This window comes from Chaetodon auriga, chromosome 12 (assembly GCF_051107435.1).
Source record: "Chaetodon auriga isolate fChaAug3 chromosome 12, fChaAug3.hap1, whole genome shotgun sequence".
Classification (NCBI taxonomy): Eukaryota; Metazoa; Chordata; class Actinopteri; order Chaetodontiformes; family Chaetodontidae; genus Chaetodon; species Chaetodon auriga.
Window position 1 is genome coordinate 16,820,936 of NC_135085.1, and position 20,207 is coordinate 16,841,142.

Below are 20,207 nucleotides of genomic sequence, written 5' to 3' on the forward strand. Positions count from 1 at the left end.
TAAGTCAGAACTTCTTCTCCATCACATTTAAGAGGTCATTGAATCATTGCAGAGAAGTAATATTATGTTCATGGCATAGAATACTAATAGGTAAGGGATTAGCTGACTGGCGGTAGCTTGTCTTTGCTCTATGCTAGCTCCGGTTTGTTATCAACAGTTAACCCTGAACGTTGTAGCCACCTGCTTAATTCCACGCTGGTAGGGGTCTAGTGTGCTTTGTGTGTCCTCGTTTGTGTTGTCAAACACAGGTGCCTTTGCTTTTGGACTGAAGATTCTATTATGATTCTAAACAAACTAGTTTGAAGTCAAACTTTTCCTGTAATCAGAAACTTTATTTTTCATCTCTGGTATATTGTGATCAATATTTAATGGGACTATAAAAATATGTATTGACTAGAGTTACAGCGGTTGTCATCCTTTACCGCATTGTCCTCTGTTATGCTGGCAGAGTGGGCTCAGGTAATTTATGCTAAGAGTTAAAAGAACGTGAAGACAAGCATAACCTGAGAGCTAGATATTTAATGAGCAAATGAAAAAAAAATATTTTAAGGATAAATGAAGCATTATACTCATGCACGTGGTTTATTGTAACACTGTACAGTTAATTTCAAGTAACCATTCTATCGTGCATCTGTATGTAGGAACATTTGTAGCTGTAAAGTACAAAACGACATTTTAAACTGAAACAAGGTACAGCTGATAGTAATCGTGTATGCATGTCATATCTCCTCATAGGGCTGTTTATCAAAGACACTCAATTCTCTGAGTAAATACGCCTGTAATATAAAAAGTGAAATTACCCCATCTAGTGGCTAATGCCGACATGTTACTGCTTTTCAGAAAAGGCGTTAAAAAATAAAAATAAGCTTTTTGTGTGTTGTGTAAATCATCCGGTTTACAAATCCGCTGATGCACAGGGTTGAAATCCTTGTCATAAGAACTTGCAGTGCGTTGAAGTATTCATTTGGAGCTGGTGTACTTTGTGACCGCTTTGGTGCCCTCGGACACGGCGTGCTTGGCCAGCTCCCCGGGCAGCAGCAGCCTCACCGCGGTCTGCACCTCTCTACTGGTGATGGTGGAGCGCTTATTGTACAGAGCCAGCCGGGACGCCTCTGTGGCAATCCTCTCAAACAGGTCGTTCACGAAGGAGTTCATGATGCTCATGGCTTTGCTTGAAATCCCCGTGTCCGGATGAACCTTTGAGAGCAGGAGAGAAACTGCTGTTAGTTCGTTTAGACAGGAAAACCGAAGCAGTTTAAGCTTCGGCGTGCTTTTCTTCACCCACCTGTTTCAAAACTTTATAGATGTACATCGCGTAAGTCTCTCTTCTTCTAGACTTTCTCTTCGCTTTTTTCTCACTCGAACTCTTCCCCTTCTTTCGAGATATGTCATTACTCATTTTTTAAACTGTCAAATACGTGAACTTCGCCAATATTAAGTTCGTCAGATGCTGTATCAAGTGGTTTAGGACAAGTGATCCCAGGTGTCTGGTTCACGTGCAGCTGTTTATGTAGCGTGGCTTCATTAGACTGATTTAGCTCACCTGTTTTGCTTTTGGAGGATAGATTTGTTGTTGTATTGCAGTTTTGCACGGCATGATAAATGGAGTTGGAGTTATACCACACAATTGCACATCTCGACGATGTCCACTAGGTGGCAAACTTGCACCAGTTTATAGGCTGCACGAATCCTCATTAGTGGGGTTCAATACCTGTAGTAGATTCCACTAATTCATTGCAATCTTCCATGAAGCTTGTCATTCACAAACCTTGTTAGACCTAGTGTATATTTAGAGGCCATAACATTTCCAGGAAAACACTGCTGAGCAGCATTTGTAGTCATAATCAGTGTTTAAGTAAGCTTGATTTACATGCAGGCCTGCATTATTTCCAGAGAGGTCAACAGACACTAAGACTATGCTTATTAAAAATGTATGCTGTTATATGCAAGGCTGGATTAAAGCAGGCACTTTCCCGAGAGCCCCAGCCTTGCAAAGCCCAGGGTCATTTTGTCTTTTTTTAATGTGTCAGCCTGAAAAAATGCAGATATGTTTGGGAATTTGCACAATTAATGTTTAATCTGGAGCGTTGTGGAAAGCCACTATCATTTTAATTCAGACTGTCTTTTGCTACTTGGTGCATAAATTATTCTGTATCTAAACAAATTGCTAATTGGCACTAATTGCAAAGGCCTAGGAGTGTTCCAGCTTTGTGCTAATGATTGGTTTTTGATTTACTCTGCAAATTATAATTTAGGCGTATCCTCAACATATCCTTTCATCACATTAAGATACTCGGAAAATTCCCATACTATATAGCCAGTTTGCAGTATCTTCAGCAATATCTACGGCATCAGTAAGTGCAAAGTAACACATCTTTAAGGCCCCCTAGTGGGTTTGTCTGCCCTCTTGATGCTGTACACATAATGTATTTCAGTTTTAGTTGGTGTTACTGTGGTGTCTGATTGTGGTAATGGGGCTATTTGTTTGTTTAGTAATGGTGTGTTTACATCGCTAAGCTTGTGATGATTCTGGACACTTTTATGTGTGGAACATTCTGATAAATGGAAGAAGTTCATGCTGATAATTGGGGTAAAGATGTTTCTGCTCCAGCCCTGTATTTTCTTCATTAGTTATTCTTGTTTTATTCAGAATGAAAGATTTGACATCTAAATTGGCCCTCAGTGTATGATTGTTAGAGTCTTTTAGTATAAAAGCACATTTGAGGACCAACTACATCCAGATTTGATTAGAAAACATGACAGCATCTACTGACTGACTGACTATTTGACCATGTTTCTGGTTTTAGTTGAACATTGTCCCCTATTTGTAATGATCAGCTTCCTAACGCTGACAGACCAGTTAAAGTACAAGCCAGTAACACAATTCAAAGATGTATCCATCTTGTCTGATGTGTCAGTGTCGATTGTGTATGTATTTTATGTCATAGCATGTCTGTTTGATTGATGAGATCCAAGGCACTTGAAGGAACTGAACAGCAATGATACCTTTCGTCATCTAAACACATCTCTCTAAATGGGAAAGCAGTTTGTCAGGCTCATTCATTCCTACCATACCAACACTTGGCATGCTTGTATTGGCTTTAAACATGTTGCTGAGGTTCTATTCAATTTTTAGATGCATCCCTATCATAAATAGCCTTGTAACAGGTAAGCAGTGAATGTGAGAAAGTGACTGCAGCATCACTCCCTACAAGGTAGGCTATTTTGGTTGTAGGTTAAAGTAAATTGACAGAAGTGCTAAAGGAAACACCTGCGAGCTCTAATAAGCAGTGAAGCTTAGCAACAGCTTTATCATGTCTCATCTTTTTTGGTTTTAAATAGCTCTGATCCCATTATTTAAAACATCAGCAATTTGCAGTTATGTCTTTAAAAACTATATATATATATATATGTCACATTTCACTGAGCAGTAGAGTAGAATCTTGTCTTCTGGTGTGGCATGAAATTTTGTTGCTGTAAAACTTCCCTGACCCTCTGTTATTCTCTTTGATTTATGTGAGACAGCTTCCTTTATTTCTTTTTCTATAAGAAATGAGTCCATTTGTGTTGATGAATGACACATTAGTGTTACTATTTCAGTTTGCAATTACTGCCAAATCTCTTCATAGTACATTGAGATTCCTGCGTCCAGGGCCTTGGACTTTTTCTTCCCCTCTCAGTTTTGTTCTCCACAAGCGCACAGCAGATATAGAGCAGCAGATTACATATGAATAGGCCCTTATCTCAGACAGCATTTATGCAAGGTCATTTGCAGCAACTGCCACACACGTTGAATAGCAGCCATTGGTTGTCTGTATTGTGAAGGCCATCTTTTTCTCTGTTGTCTGGCAGATTTCAGCTGTTTGCTTGTTTCATCTGTGAAGATGGAAGAAAGGTGAGTTTGTGTGCACATCTGCTAGCCCGCTATGTCTGTCTCACAGTCACCAAAAGAAAAATGTTGCCCGTTCTGTTTTTTGCAGCCTTTCATATCAACATATTGCTGAAGGCTACATTGAGTGTTTGTTTTAGTTTTTTTCTGCAGGGTTTGTAGCTTAATAGAACAAAGCTTCGCTCCATACCTACAGTGATTACTCGGAAGCTGCCAAATGCACAAGTTGTTTCAGTCTTGTGTACAAATATATACCAGTTTGAGTTTCTGTGAATATATCCACACTCAAGTAGATGCTAGAGCTTTAGAATTTTGCTTATCTTTATTGAATGAGCAGAGCAAAACAGCATTTAGCATATATCGGAACAATAACAGATAGAAGTGATACAGTACAGATGAAAAAGGGTCAGGGACATTATTTTGTGACGTAGCTACCACTGCAAACAAAGCATTTGTTGTCTAATATGGGCTACACACATTTAAACTACTGCAGACTCGAGGTTAGTGTTGAAGTGTTTGCATTTAAACTCAAACAGTTCCGATCATTGACTTTGTTTTCGTTGCAGTGTATGTGCTCGTGTGTGCTGCTGATCATTGGAGATAGTAAAACAGAGTGCTGAGAGGCTATGATAGTTGCAAAGGATTGCACTTTCAGTCTAATCTGTGGTTCAGATTGTGCTTTTGCATCCTCTTACTGGCACTGCTCTGTTCTGTGCACTGTTGCATCTCTGCTCCTTCTTTAACTCCATGATGTATGCGCTTTTAAATTTCGACTGCTTAAGTGCAGGGTTCAGTTCCCAACAGGCCAGTCTGTCCTCTGAGGTGCTTGCCAAATCTGCATAACTTGGGCGTCACAAAGAATGGCTTACCATAATTGCTCCTTTTAGCCTCACATCATATCAGGGCAGTTTACTTGATATCCAACATTGTTTAGACCCACATAGTGTGAGTGGCAACAGTGCTGCTGTGCTGTTTTAAGTATATTAAGATGTGTACTTGTCAGGATAAACCTTCCTCGAGAGTGTTTGGCCAAGGCTTTTGCAACACATCATGGGTGACAGCAGATGTACAGCACAGCAGGCCAGCACTATGAATCAGATTTTTTATGACTGCATTATAAACCCACCTAAACCATATCAATCTTGTTGAGAAACAAGTCAGATTAAAACTGATAAGAAAAAAGCATTTCTGTCTTTCAGTTATCAAAAATCCTGCTTTCAGTTGATGTATCATACAGTAGCCCTTGATCACATTTATATTTTCTGGCAAGGCTAAAACATGTTAATGTGCATTCTGCCAGATAAAGCTTCTGTGGATTACACAACACATTCTTGAATGGAACATATAAACTGAAAGCATTTGCAGAAAGTATGATCAAATATATAGAACAGCCTGTTCTTGCAAGAAAAACAGCCATATAGGTTGTTTGTGAGTAAGTTACGAACCGAATCTATGGTTCTTGTTAGGCAGAGACATCTAGTGGCCATGGTAATTATGATGGGAACAAAGGAGGAAGTCAGGTGATGTGTAAAGAGCAAGAACGTCCACATATGGAGGAAGACAGATTGGATGGATGGGTCAGACAAACACTGGACTTTCACCCAGGAAAGCGCTGTTGGTGTCCTGTGTGAAACCAGTGTTGACCTATTTTAATTTCCATAATGTACTTAAATCATGTTGCATACCTAATTGCAATGTTCTTATGTCAACCTACTATCTTTTCCTAAATCTAACCAACTAGTTTTGTTGCCTTAACCTGACCAAATAGTTTTGCTGCCCAAACCTATGGAAACTGTGACCATTTTGCAATCTTAACCATGTGAGGATAAACGCTCTGTAGGATTAAGTTCAGGCACGCCTGTCGCTTGTACTCTCCAGCGGTGATATGGGTAGCTCTGGGAGTCATGGGCAACCAACCTATGCAGTCGATTAGGTATGAGGATGTGTTGATATAGGAACGTGAAAGAGCAGAGATTATTGAGGGCTGAATTATATTTAGTGCTGTATTAGACAGGCTCGCATATTAAACTTTTTTTTTTTTTTTCAAAGAAAAAGCTCCTCACTTGACTAGCCTATGGTTTATTGCATCATTCTTTACAATGTTAAGTTGCTTTTACAAACATTTCTGCATTCATTAATATATGCAGTTATGACATTGTGTCAGTTGTGAAGAAACAGACTAACCACTAGTCTGTGAGCCAGAGGTGTTTTAGCCCTGGAATTTTTTGAAAACATCACTTGATAGTTAAAAGTCAAATTCAAAGGCCCTCAAAAAAGAGACTAAAGTGCTTAGCGGTGCCACAAATATTGCCTCTCCTCATTAATATTCCCTGCATTATGCTGTGCATTCTACCATCCACTTGAAAGCCAATTACTGTTGAAAAGTCCACCACTTTCATCCTGCAATCTGCAACAACAGGCATGCCTGCCAGTATGAATTTGGAATTTCAGTTTGCTAATCTTTACACAGGACATTGTTACCCAAATGTACAGAGAATGCAAATAACTGCAGTGTGACGAGTATTTGCATTCTATTACTGATTATGGAAATTGAATGTCAAATGCAGATTTATACAGCAATGATGGCAAAAATGACCATACCCTGATGTTGATCTACTTTTTATTCAGGTTTTATTATTAATCATTCTTCATTTACTGTGAAGCCATGTATGTAATATTGTCAGTGAAGTCATAAGATTTCACCTCAGTGTTCATTTTTTTTTGTCATCTAAAAGGTAAATTCAGTTCTGAATGGACACTTAATATCATGGACACATTGAGTCAGATTATAGTCAGCTCAATACACATCTACCGTATACATGTTCTAGTCATCCCTACGTGCTCTGTGATTTATGGGTGTTATACTTTATTCTCACTTTAGAATAGTATCTGTAAAGTACCATATCCATTCAGCCCAATCCTTACTTGATTTGTGTTTCTGACACCAACTCAAATGTGTTTCCTTATTGGGGGTTTTACTTCGTCAGTGCAGCATTGACTTACTCGGCACTGTTTCTGAATGAAGACATATTAAAGTGCTGTGAAGGTCTCATATGTTGAATGGACGCAGCATCACCCGTCACTGTCTTTCGAACATTATTCATTATAAGTCATGACTGTGAATACAAAGGACTGCGTTTGAATTTTATATGTTTGAAAGTATAAGAGAGGATTAGCTAGCCTTGAGTCAGATGTCAACAGCTTGTAAATTCAAGCATCTTCATCATCAAGTCAGTGACATTTTGAGAAGGAATTGTATCTGATATATTTAAAGTGTCATGATGTTATGAGTTATTGAAAGTGGCTCTATTCTGTTTTGATTTTTGCTTGTACTCCTTTTGGGTAGAATGACCAAAAAAAGGCTGCCGTCTTGTAGTCTGCAAATTGCAGTACCTCAGATATTGTTCTGGCAGACCTAATCTTCAGTCTTAGCATTCCCTGTCAGCTAAGAAGACTGTGATAGTCCATCACTTCAGGCATCTTGTTGCATTTCTTTCTGTGAGCATTTTTTAAATTGCATCTCAGCTGTGACAGTGTATGGTTGACACTGCATTTCTCCAGAGTTAACGGATGAAATGGTTTGCGTAGTTTTATCTGAATTGCATGCCTCTGTAGTGTTGGGGGTAATGGTTGCTATGGTCCCTGTGCTTGGTTACTAGGGTAGAATATTGATTTAATCCTCAAGGGCTGTGGTCATATCCTTGGCAGTTCACCTATTGTTATGATAATAAGACATCCCAGGGTAACCAATGAGTGATAATCTTGTTTGGTCCTAGGAGAAATGAAAGGTTTCCCAGAATGGTGTGCTGACATTTTAACCCCAATGAAATAACCAACTCCATTACTGGCCAAGCCTGAAACTCTCATGTAGTCACACACAGCGAACCATATCTTAGGACTGCCATTGCCAGACAGTGAAGTGCATTTGGGATTAGTCCATCGCTTTGAACGACAAAAAATGAAAATACTTTACCCATGTTGTCACAAGGGAAGACAATACACGAATAAATTAGATCAGTAATGAATCATATGTAATAATGAAGAAAACATTTCACCATGTCGTTTGGTCATATATCTGCCTGCTTCACTTGTTAACATTGTTATGAAAAGGTTAAAATTTGAACATTTCTGGAACTCCATTACGTATGTCAGTGCAATAAACATGAAACCTGTAGCATTCTTGTATGCAAGCAGATATGTTGGCAGAGGCTGTTGGAACAGATTAGAGAATAATAAGACGGTGAAGGTGGTGTCCAGATTGAGAGACTTCCCCTGTGAGCACAGACACACAGGCAAAGCAGCCATTCAGCAGTGGGATGGATCCTGACTACTAAAGAGGAAGAGGGAGAGAGAGGGAGACTGAGAGAGAGAGAGAGAGAGAGAGAGAGAGAGAGAGCAAGAAATGGGGGAGTGGTGGGAGAGAGAGAGAGGAAGCGAAAAAGAGAGTGAAAGGCTCCACACGGCAGAATATAAATCTGTATGTTAACAGGACTAAAGCTGGAGATCTCGAAGCGGCTTTAGTGGTTATGCCATTGGGGGGTGACCATAAAGCATCAAGAGGTGGTCTTCCCTATTAACTGAGGATCTGTGCAAATAAGGAAGTGGAACCCGTGGAAGCTGTGAACGCCGGTTGTCAACCACAGTGGTGGGCTGGTCGGAGGTCTTTGACCCCCTCATTTTCATCTCTGGAAGAAAAGAGAAGAGCAAAAGAGACACGAGAGAAAAAGGAAGGTGGCAGCGAGGGACCAGTGAGCCATTTCTCTCTTTATTACCTCCATTCACAAAACCATTGCATCCCATTATCACAGCGATGTAGAGGCATTCTCTCCGATTAGAGGAGGAAGGGTCCCATTGACTGCTGAGGCTTAGCACCTCTCTCCAAACGCTAGCCCTTTTCATTGCAGCCCCCCCCCCCCACTCATCTCTCGCCTCTATCCTTACGTCTGCTATTTTCTCTGTTCTTCTCTCTTTTCTTGTCCCTTGTATTCTTGTCCCTTTTCACACCACTCAGGAATCAGGAGGCATTGCGTTTTGGTAGAAGTGGGTGTTTCTGGAGCTGTCATTGTGTTTGGTGCCGCTACAAAGGACAGCTGAGCAGGGAGTGAGAGACAGCTTTGGAGATAATAAAATAGCAGCCTGAAAGAAAAGGGGGGACCTGGGACTACAAGAACAGCTGACAACCACTGGAAGGTGACTTGTGATGAAAAGAAAACTGTTACAGAGACTGACAACCGTTTTAAGGTAGCTATTTATTGAGACCATTACCACTTCTTGTGGAAATAAAGAAGCAGTGTGCCGAACCAACACTGCCGGTTGGATTCTGCTATTGCTGTTGCTAAGCAAAATCTTTAACCTGAAGTTCTTGAGGAGACAGTGTTGAACATCACTCCGCAACCATGAAAGGGAGCTCAGAGGAAAGCATTGAGAGCATCAGGCCCTCCAACCTGCAAGCTTTTGCTAACATATCCACTCTACATGGCATGAGTCACATATTTGCCTATGGGCACATGACATTCCGTCGGTTTCTTTGGACTCTTTCCTTCCTTGGTTCACTATGCTTATTGTTGCTGGTCTGCATGGATCGAGTGTCATATTACCTGGAGTACCCTCACGTCACCAAGCTGGACGAGGTGGCGGCGACTAACCTCACGTTCCCAGCTGTTACGTTCTGTAACCTCAATGAGTTCCGCTTCTCCAAAATCACCAGAAATGACCTCTATCATGTGGGGGAGCTCCTGGCTCTCCTCAATAATAACTACCAAATAGCCAATCCACACTTGGCTGAGCCCGAGGTTCTGGCTGCCCTAAAGGATAAGGCAAACTTCCAGAACTTCAAGCCCAAACTGTTCAACATGACTGATTTCTATAACCGTACAGGTCATGACATCAATGACATGCTACTGCAGTGCACCTTCCGAGGAGAGGATTGCTACCCGCTGAACTTCACCACAGTGAGTATTCATGCGTGCATGCTCTCTTATCTTAACATGCTGTAAGTCTGCACAGTCAACTGTTCCATTTCCTGCCAGACCTGACAGACTCTCCCTTGTTTTATGTTCAGATGAGCTTAGTTTTGATGTTGATTGAGCAGTTTATGTGAAACAGATGCCAGGCTTTAATGCATTTTGTACTATGATAAAGTCCAGTGTTAAGATTGTGGTTGTGCTTTCTAAAGTCATTTCAGTACTTACAGAGCTCTTGTTGTAGGTGTTGCCTTGTGCACTGTAATTGATGCTTGTGCTGTGCTGAGAGCAAATAGTGCCTAAATCTGTGATAAGGGTAAGGTCCTGAGGTGAAATGCTGCAAAGATTTCCCTTTTTTGTCATTACTGACTTGCTTAGTGATCACTGAAGACAGTTTGGCTTTCAAGAAAAGGGAAATTATTTTGGCAGGTGTTGTGTATCCTCATATCTTGAGGAAAACATTTTTTTCATGAGGTGTTGTACTAAGGTTAAGTGGATGGTTTAAGCACGCACAGAAACATTTGTTTGTGCAAATCTGACAGATGCTTTAATAACTTTGTTCAAATCAAAGTTCTTAACCAATCATTGCTTTGTTATGAGGTTGGGGGTCAGTGTGTTGTCTGTTGTCATTATTTTCCTACCTTTCTTTATTCGGATGATTCAAATATTCAGCAGTGCTCCTTGAAATTGTTTGTTTCATACAAACTATTTCTCAGTAGTCAGTGAAAAAAATGTAATTTTTTGTTCTTTTCAAAATGTCCAAACAAAACCGATACTTCTACAAAGATTATTTTAGAGATCATTCACAAAAAAGTGCTATGATGCACTAAGCAGTCGTACTCTGTGCTTTGATTCATTCTTCACTCCATTTGGCTACGTATCCAATCAAGCTGAATTCTTCATTCACCACACAGTATGAATGAAATTCACTAAATGGTAAATGGTTCACTTTTGGTTTGCTGTGTTAACAGTGTATCCGCATTCATTGAAAGACATTGCTCATAGCTGATGCCCATTTAATGATGGGGGGTTAAATTGAAAAGTAGTTTGAAATAGACATATTAACATGAACTTGGCCCCACAGTAATTTCGTGTGTTGATTAGCAGTAATGGAATATATTACTTAGAGACCTAGATCTAGGTGATGTCAGAGAGTATGTCCTCATAATGATTGTAACCCATCGAAGAACCTCAACTGCACAACAATATACACTGATGTGGTTGTAATGTAAATGATGGTCTTGTAACTAGTTTTTGTATTTTTACAGAAATACAAATATTGCTAAAGATGTAAAATGATGTAGTTCCTGAGCTATACTTTCCAGGGTTAAATTAGTACTGCAGTTAAAGAGCATCATGAAAAATGTCAAGCAACAAAGTATGATTATATTACTGTTTTTGCGGCTTTTTCTGTGTAGTTTATCTTAAATGAATATGTAATTAAATATTGCTCTGAATGTTTGTCCACTCTCACTGCTACCCAATACAGGGATAGAAGTTTGCGGGGCTGTTTCATCGCTATTAGTCCATTTTATTTGAGCAAAATACAGACCCAAAAAGCATTAGACCAAGCTCTCCTTGGCCTCGTCTGATTTGGCCATTATTTTATTTAAACAAGAGTACTGTACATTCTGCCAAAAAGGGAAAAATAATAAAGATACAGCCAAGGGATAGGCAGAACTGCAATATCACTTGTTTCTGTTTCACATCCCACTCTTTTTTAAGAGATTTTATTATTCTCACTGTGTCTGCATCCTGTATCCCATCTCTTAAAGTGCAGGTTTGATGGAGTAATACCTAACTTACTTATCTCTCAATTGAGTCTCTCCACTCTCAAAAATACGATTCTTATCTACGATGAATCTTTAATCAACCCTGAAAGAAATCCCAGCAGATGGCCAGTTTTTAAGTGACTGACTCTGTAATCTTTAGCATTGATCAGAACTCTTCCCTGCTGTAGGAGGAGATAAAACACTAATTTAATTTTTCTCTTCAATCTTATTTCTTTTCCATTTGTATCACAAATATTGTCAGTTGGGAATCTTGCCATTTACATGTTTGTTTCCATGCCGCACTCAAGAGCGTCTTGAGGAACAAACCAGTCATGGGAAGCTAATTGCCGTTGTATTGCTTGATTGGAAATGCTTGCAGCATCAAATGAGCTGGTAGAAACAGTTAATGAATTGGGTTTTTGCTGCATGTTTATTTGTTTTTGCTGGGCACATTTGATGGTCCAGCAAACCGTCAACTTTCACCTGGCCACGAATTCCTGGCATCAGATCTGAGCAGCCTTGTTGATTCCCATCCACCATTGTGGTGTGTTGTTTGGATGGTTAAAGCAGTGCCACACTGCGCCATATTATGCTCTCAGTGGACAGAGATGTGTTTGTCAGGACTTAGATGAGCACCAGCATTCCATACCCTTGCTGAGTGTTTGGTGCTGTATTTGATTGTAATCTCACACAACTAACCGTGAACACTGAGGCCAGCTCACTAATGGAGTAACTGAGTTCATAACCTGCATCAGTGGGGAAAAAAAAAAAAAACATCTCAGCAGCTCTTTATTAGAAATCTTCAGCAAAAAATACGAAATCAAGATATATTTCCATTATACCAGGTTGTATTTATTTTGTGGTCTTTGTCTTCTTATATGTGTTCATGTTGTTTTCTTTTCTAAAGACAGAATTGCTATTCACTGGCAGTATACTGATGTTTAGACGACGACTACAGGAAATTTTCAATTACTCAATTTCCCCCACAGACATGTTGAGAGGAAGATTTACAATGCAAAGGACTGTGGGTGTGATGAGCTTTGACCTTGAATAAATGAAGGAAGAATTCCATTAAGTCTGGGTCTATGATGCAGTTGGGAAACAAAGCATTCAAAATGTTTTGCATTGTAATGGATGGATGGGCAAGGGGAGAATGGCAATTTGTAATTCCAATGCCGTTAACCATTGTAATCCCAGTTAATGTTTTTATGGCGCACGTTACCAATGTCCTGAAAAAAATGAGGTTTTTCATGTGGACCGTGACCCTATTTTCAGAACAATTTGTACCTCCAGTTGAAATTCAAAATAGCCGCTTCAGCTTGTCAAAACATGAATGTTATCAAAGAAGTTAGCTCTCTAGCGGCTTGTCAGTTCTTAGGTCAGGGCAAGCTGTTTCAATTTTTAAAATCAGCCTTTTCCAGGGCAGCTCTTATCTTCTTACAATATTGTGGTCTTTAGATGAGATGATATTCTGTAACCTCCGAATTTTTATGCTTGAATTTCCTCCAGAGTGAGCTCACTCTTCAGAATACATTTAACACAATCTCTTTGGTGTGGTGTCAAAAAATACCTTCCAGTCAGAAGTGAATCGGAGTTCAAATCTTCTCCTGAAATCTCACAAAAGCTGCTTTCCATCCTCACTAAAATAGTAATCCTGAAACCTCAGCTAATGCTTTTTCTATTTAAAGATAATAGTGGGATTAACCAGATTTTAATTTTGACATTTTGTCACCCTATCAACAGTAATCCACCTAAGTAGTTTAACTTACTGGGGATTATACTTGTTCATACAGCACATGTATATTTTTAATGTGGTATTTGAGCTTGAGTGGCTGTCAACAAAATGACCTTTATCAATATGTATTTATTGACTTGCTGTGGCTCTGAAAGACTGCATGAGCTGCCTATGACTAACACTGTATGTAAATGGAACCTCAGTCTATGATATACTGCAGCTAGTGAACAAGAGGTTGATTATCATAATGTGATAGTGTGGATGTAGAGCTCCGTTCTTAAGTCTTGACAGGTCATGACAAGTCCCTCTGGGCAACATTTCTGTGCATTTCTTACAGAGTGTTTAAAATCAGTATTCATCATCACAATTTGCCGAAGCTCAGTCTTTAAAATGCGAGCTGTCTTTCATCTTATCATCCAGACGACAGCAGGTGCCAAGGGAATGGAACATGGCTACAGTTGAGACGAGGCTGACTGACACAATGTGACTTGTGGATCTACACGCTGGGTGTTTTTATGGTTTTAGGCAGCCAACATTTGGAGGCTCATTTCCCCTCTAACCCGATGATGCTAGAGCCAGACGATACACTTCTGCAGCCCCAGTATTGCTGCCTTATCACAGATATTGTCTGTTAGCAGAAGTTAAGTAAGAGTACACAGTGCAGTTAGACACACTTTAAGCCATAATTTCATTATTTGCAGAGCAGGTTCTTTTGTTGACAACACTCTGTGGCAGCTGAGTAAAATATCACAGTTCAGCAGATGGTGATGGAGATTCTGTTAATAATGACTATAATGATTAGCTGTAGGAAACCCTTTAAACATGTATCTTTATTCCAAATTTAGAGGTCCGTGAAAATAGCTTCAGTTCGTGAATATCAGCCAGGAGACCTTTCTCACAGAGGACATATTGACTTTTCAAACACAGTGGAAGTAATAACAGCTGCATTTTGTTTGGAGTGTAGCGGTGTCAGGAAACTACATAGAATGGAACCATAATTAAAGCAGCTTTAATAGTTTTTCTTTAACTAGGGGGCAAGGGATCAAACTGAAAACACAATACTGACATACTGATAAATTTTGCTATGGCAAGTGTGTTAGCAAACAGTTTTCTTTTTTCACATCCTGCAGACAGGGAGCAACATTCATTCATTTGGAGTCATGATTTTCTCCACCAAGCCATTCGATCATCTGAGAAAGATCTCTGGCTCCTAAGCTGTATCATGCTTGACAATGTACACCAGCCAGACACTAACTTTGCCTGCTGTTCAGTGCTGGGCTGTGTGCAGTCTGTGTATTGGAGCTTTTTCACTTGTAACAGCTGCTTGAAACTGCAGAGTTTCTCTGTGGGTTCATTATATGTGTGGCCTCTTTGTTATGACATGTAGTCTCTTGATCCATTAGAAAAATATTGATCAATACAGCTTTACAGTTTTTCATTACCCACTTGCTTTTCCTGCTCTGTCTGCTATCTGAAAAGTCTATGCATTGTCGTTGTCAAATTCATACTCCCATATACTGGGATTTGCTGCCAAAATCCAGCATTAGTCAAGGTATAATCGATGCACACACTCAAACTTTTGTTTGCATATCTTCTTACCATGTGTACATAGACATAGGCAGACATAATACATAGAGGCATGCCTGCAGTCAGGAACATGACAGCTGACACTGCCACATGGAGCCTTATGTACACATACAGGGATATACAGTACAGTGAGAACACTTCACAAGCTAGTTCCAAGCTAGTTTGATTTTGTTAAGTGGATATGTGGGCTGACTTCATGGAACAAAGCTATCCTCAGAATTCAGCTGGTGGGAACAAGTAGTCTTTATATTTGCATCATTAAGATAATCAGTTTTAGTAAAAAAAAAAAAAAAAAAAGAGAGAGAGAAGAAGAAGAATGTGTCTGCGCTGCACCACCAGCTGCTCGGCAACAGCAATTGATATGTGAACACGGTGAAGGGAAACAACATTGGAGAGTGTCAGGAAGGAAGACAACAAGACGCTTCACTGAATAATGTTTCATGAGTTTCTCAAGAGGTGATGAGTTGTGAGAACTTAGCAGGGTGTAGCAGATGTACTCTGTATAAACTCAGGAACAGAGGGAGATGGGAAAACAGGAGATCGTGGGCATATCTGGAAAGTAAGATAACTTGTAAATATATACTAACAAATAGAGCGAAGGAATGATGCCTTTTTTAAATGGAAAATCTGTGACCATTTTCTCCATTTTTCATAGCCGACAAAATCAAATATCTCCTTGCCCTCGTTCTGACGACGGTTTAAGGGATTTAAACCATTTACTGGGTTGAAGAGTGACTCACTCAGTGGTGCAGGTTTGCGATGTGGATGCACACAAGCAAATGTGTTAAGAGTTATTTCTTTTCAGGGCATATGTCAGCGCTAAGTACTTCATTAAACATGCTCATACTGCAACATACTAAAAATCTGTCATTAAAGGAAATATCTTTGGGCAAATAGATATATTTTATTCTACAAGCCATGTAAGCGATCCTGTCAGGTTATATATGCACATTAAACCTGTCACCATTAATGATGATGTGGTCTAAATGTAAAGTGATTAGAAGCAACAGTGTGTTCATGCTTAACTTCATTGGTGTAAATACAGACAGGGCAATTTGGCTTCACTTGGACTGGTGGTCTCAGAGGGAACGGTATGTGTCCTTGTGACAAATAGAGGACCCTTTGTCACACTTACTGCCGAACATGTTTTAGAGCTGAAATTGCCTTTCCTTTAACTTTTCGTGGATCACCAGTCCCTTGCTAATGTTTACAACCTTACCTGTAACACCGGGGTCTCCATTACTTAGAGGAGGGCATGACAAAGACGCAGAGGGAGAGAATATCTGGGTGTGGTAAACAACAGTATCTGTAAGAGGGAGAAGAGTGGTTACAGAATGAAGTATGGGCCTATTTTTCTCTGCCATCCCTTCGTTCATAAGTATGAGACCAGATCTAAAAATAAATTTACGATGCCGTGGAAAAAGGTGGGCTGTAAGTGGAGGGGAAAAAAACGCCCTTTCATTCAAGGCAGTTACTTTGGAATTCAGTAATGTTAAAAGCAGGCTGATAAACTATGAAAATGAAGCAGGCAGTATTCCCACCTACCAAGATAACACTACAGCGCTGACTGCAGGTGAATTAGTTCAGGAGAAATGAGAGGCCACGGGTGTAATTCTTTTTATGGTTTGTTTTGTCATCACTGAATAATTATCTTGCGATCTTGACCTAACAAGCTTGCTGCTTAAAAGTTAGAAGTTTTGCGTGACATGCTGTCCCGTCATATTCATAATTTTTATTTAATGGGGACATAAAACCGCAACAATTACTGGTAACTGTGATAGTTAAATCCATTTCAGCAAGAAACCTCTTATCTTATACCCTACCAAAACATCTGTAGGAACGTTTTTGCAGCAGTGTGACAAATATTTGACTGACTTTCAGCATCATCTCAGGAAAGCTGAAACTGTCCAACTTGACTGCAGTTATTTGCCATTTCCCCCCATCCTAAGCTGGTTATTCTCGTCTGCATTCCAGTCAGGGCGTTTCGAATGAGTCTAATCTCCGCCTGAGATTGCCTTATGTCACCGCTCACATTTGACATTAGCAGATAACAACATTAGTTATTACAGCCTACTGCTGCTGCAACCAAACGACAGGTCTGCTCCAATATCCCTAAAATATTCCTGTTGGCACTGATACTGTAGTTATCAGAAGTAAGTTTGTAGTGGCAAAAAAAACAATCCCTGACAGGAACTGTCATTTGTCTGATGTTGATTACTACATGGCAGTCTTGTGCATTTTTTAGACAACTTTGGTTGTGTAAAGTTTATTGTGCTCACAAGAAAACAAGCTTATTGTTCTTTGATCATCAGCACCAAATAATGCAAATAATTGCAGCCATGGCCTCTGCGTTCCCCTCTTCTCTGTTGTTGCTGTGACAGGTGTTACTTTTCCTGGCTTGCCTCAGACCTCGGCCTGAAACGTGGGACGTGGGTGGTATAGGGAAAATTAATATCGTACTAATCAGCACAGCACTCATAATTAGTGCAATAGCAGCAGTCTCACTATTGATATGTGAAGATATTTAGTAAGACACTCAAAACATTCAGAAAAAGTCAAACTTGCTGCTTTGCATGATAAAAGTAACCACGATCCAGTAACATTAAACTAAGCATGATGAGAGTCTGTCACACTTCAAGAGAGAATTTTCAATGCAGTGCCCCCAAAATTAAAAAGGAGTCTCAAGTATCAGGTCTCCACATGAGGAAGATTACCTCAAATTGAAACCAGAAGAATGTGTTGGTCCATTTCTGGCCTCCTGTGTATTTGCAAACGCAAAGAAGCACTGACTCACTCGCTTCTCTTGAGACTGTTGTGGATTTGTTATCACTGTGACCTCAGATTAAGTAATATCAGATGAAATTATTTGTAGAGCTGCGCATTGTTCTGGTGGAAAGCACATTTACTTGTACTGTAAGCAAAGGTTAAGCTACTTTAATTTACATTCATGACTTGATAGTATAGAACAACAGAGGCACTGAAAATGATTTCACTTTTGCAAAACAGGCACTTCTATATTTTTTCGTTTTGCTCGGGCACAGTGAGCATTTTGCACCTTCTATTTGCATGAGTGCTTTTTCCATTAAAGTATAGCCACACAATGAGGAAACACAAATGAATATGTCTCTGAGTAAATCGATTCTGCCTCCTACATGTTCAGAATGTTTATTAATTCCCACCAAATTTTGCCCAGAACTTGAAAACAGGCGACTGCTTTAGTTCCTCACATTTTAGTCCATCAAACCAGAAATCACACAGACAGAACTGAGCGAGAAATCATTTCACCTGTCGTTACCTTGATTGTGACCTGCCTCGCACCGTCATAAATAGGGCTGCAGTCCTTCACTCATTTACATTAATGGGCCGTGGTGGTTCGTTTATCTTCACCAAGACCGGATTACTTTATATCAAGGCCAGATTGTCAATACATCCCTCTGTATTGTACAAGCTCAGTTCAGACAGAGTAGCACTGCTCCTGTTTGTCGCACAAGTCTTGTATGAATGTTAAATACGTAGGAATAACAGAATATCTTAACTCACCAAGAAGATTATATTTTACCCTAATGCTGAAAATGTTCCATGTTGTTTGTCTGCTGTGCTTTTGCTTTGATATTAAGATAGCTTGCAGTCTTGAGTTACTGTTCTTTAATGAAATTAATCTTGGAGAGATTGGTGTGTGCCTCTGAGCTTAACACTGGCTTCTTTTTTCTTTATCAAACCCACTTAGTTTCCTCTTGGTCCACAATATGCTCTGTCATGATTCATCCCTTTCATTTGTCCTTTAACAACCACGGCCAATACAGTAATGTTTCAAAATCCTTTTATTTGTGCTTAATGTTAAATCCAGATGATCCTTTTACTTCACACATGGATTTTATTCTTATTCTGGCAGCTTGTGTGTTACATATTGTATAGCATCACTGGTGCTTCCTTTCACAGTGTCAGCTGAAATATGTTGAGTAACACATAGTAGGTCACTGGCCCTCAAACACTTCAGTACTTGCGAAAATCCAATCTTACAGCGCCGTGGCCAGAAATAGAGACACCATCAACAAAAGGCTTTGCAAAAAGTTTATTTCTATACGCTGTTGTAGAACATGGTGAACATAGAGACGAAAGGCTCTTAGATGATGTGATAGCTGGCAGTCACTGGCCAGGCAGAAGGTCACACCTCTGCTATGAGAGTAACAGACCACTCCAGCATTCCTCAGCCTTCCCTGTGTGTCACCATCTGAGCTGACATTTGAATTTTTCTTTGAATGTTTGACTGCATTTATTTATATTAACCTCATTCATCCCGAGAAAGTGGCCTGCACAGCAACCACAGCTTTATATGCGTGTGATGTTTGACATTTCATCATTGAATTCTTTACTTTAACATACTTTTTTCTTTATTGCTTCCTTTTTTTTATGTTTTGGCCCATTAGTGATTCAAAACTCAAAGGTTAGAGTAAAACCAACAAATACTTACATTTTAGAAGCTGGAGAATGTTTGGCATTTCTCTTTTGATAATAATAATAAAAAAAATAGCTAGATGAAATGATTATTAAATTATTGCACATTCATTTTCTGTCAGCTAATTGATAATTTGTCTAATCATTTCAGCTCTAAAAAGCTCTTGAATAAGCATGAAAGCATGTAAAGTCAATTATCATTCCAGTTTTTTGCAGGCTCTTTATGAAATACATTATCTAACGATCCAACACCCCATCCTGACAAATTTTTTTCAATCTCTCCATCCTGGTTACTCCGAGATTTCAAAGGATGTAGCCAAAGGGAACGTCGTTGCATTGACAAGGGAGTACAGTGTCTGCCCTTTGAAAATTCACTGGATCATAATTATTCTTGTCTCCGTATACTGGGTCCAGCTGTGACCATCAAAAAGACCATCATATCTGCTGCAATGCATGAAAGCTATTGGAAGCCTGGAATTTGAATAGTTAATAGGATTAGGACTGCTGTTTAACAGAGTTCATTGTTGTGATTGATTATGTCAGGATTTGCAAAAGGCATGCTAGCTGCAAATGTAGAGAGAACAGAAACAGTAAATTCATATTTCCCATGCTCTGGGGCTCGTAGCAGTCCTGTGCCAGTCCATTCACATGGATAAAAAATAAATGTTTAAAGCCTGTTTTTCAGCAGACCTCCTGTTTAAACACAGATGATAACCTGCCCGTGTTAAACACTAACGTCTTTGACTGTTATCTACTTAAATAGATCAAAGCTCGATGTATTGGTTCATGATGAATCTGTTTTCTCG

The 20,207-nt window shown here is 39.6% G+C and overlaps 2 protein-coding genes across 6 annotated transcripts in view; one reads left to right on the top strand and one right to left on the bottom strand.

Annotated features, from left to right (window-relative positions):
- Positions 1 to 960: 960 nt before the first annotated feature.
- h2bk1 (H2B.K variant histone 1) lies at positions 961 to 1,399 on the bottom strand. Its single transcript, XM_076745239.1, has 2 exons — positions 1,286 to 1,399; positions 961 to 1,197 (listed from the first exon to the last, which is right to left on the bottom strand). Exons 1-2 carry the CDS (start codon positions 1,397 to 1,399, stop codon positions 961 to 963), a joined length of 351 nt encoding a protein of 116 aa, XP_076601354.1.
- Positions 1,400 to 8,244: 6,845 nt separating this feature from the next.
- Positions 8,245 to 20,207, top strand: part of asic1c (acid-sensing (proton-gated) ion channel 1c) — an 86,193-nt gene continuing 74,230 nt past the window's right edge. Inside the window, exons 1-2 of one of the 5 annotated variants that reach the window (XM_076744309.1) lie at positions 8,389 to 8,637; positions 8,901 to 9,840. In XM_076744309.1, the coding sequence (XP_076600424.1) occupies positions 9,286 to 9,840 (555 nt within the window). In that variant the 5' untranslated portion in view covers positions 8,389 to 8,637; positions 8,901 to 9,285. Of the gene's footprint in view, positions 9,841 to 20,207 lie in introns of all 5 variants that reach the window. The other 4 variants (XM_076744308.1, XM_076744307.1, XM_076744306.1 and 1 more) reach the window with 4 other exon arrangements.

What these genes read in the sequence shown, in the direction of transcription:
- h2bk1 (XM_076745239.1), bottom strand. Translation starts at nt 1,399, where the DNA reads ATGAGTAATGACATATCTCGAAAGAAGGGGAAGAGTTCGAGTGAGAAA. An exon ending in TCTATAAAGTTTTGAAACAG is followed by an intron (nt 1,198 to 1,285) that starts GTGGGTGAAGAA and finishes CTGCTCTCAAAG; the next exon opens with GTTCATCCGGACACGGGGAT.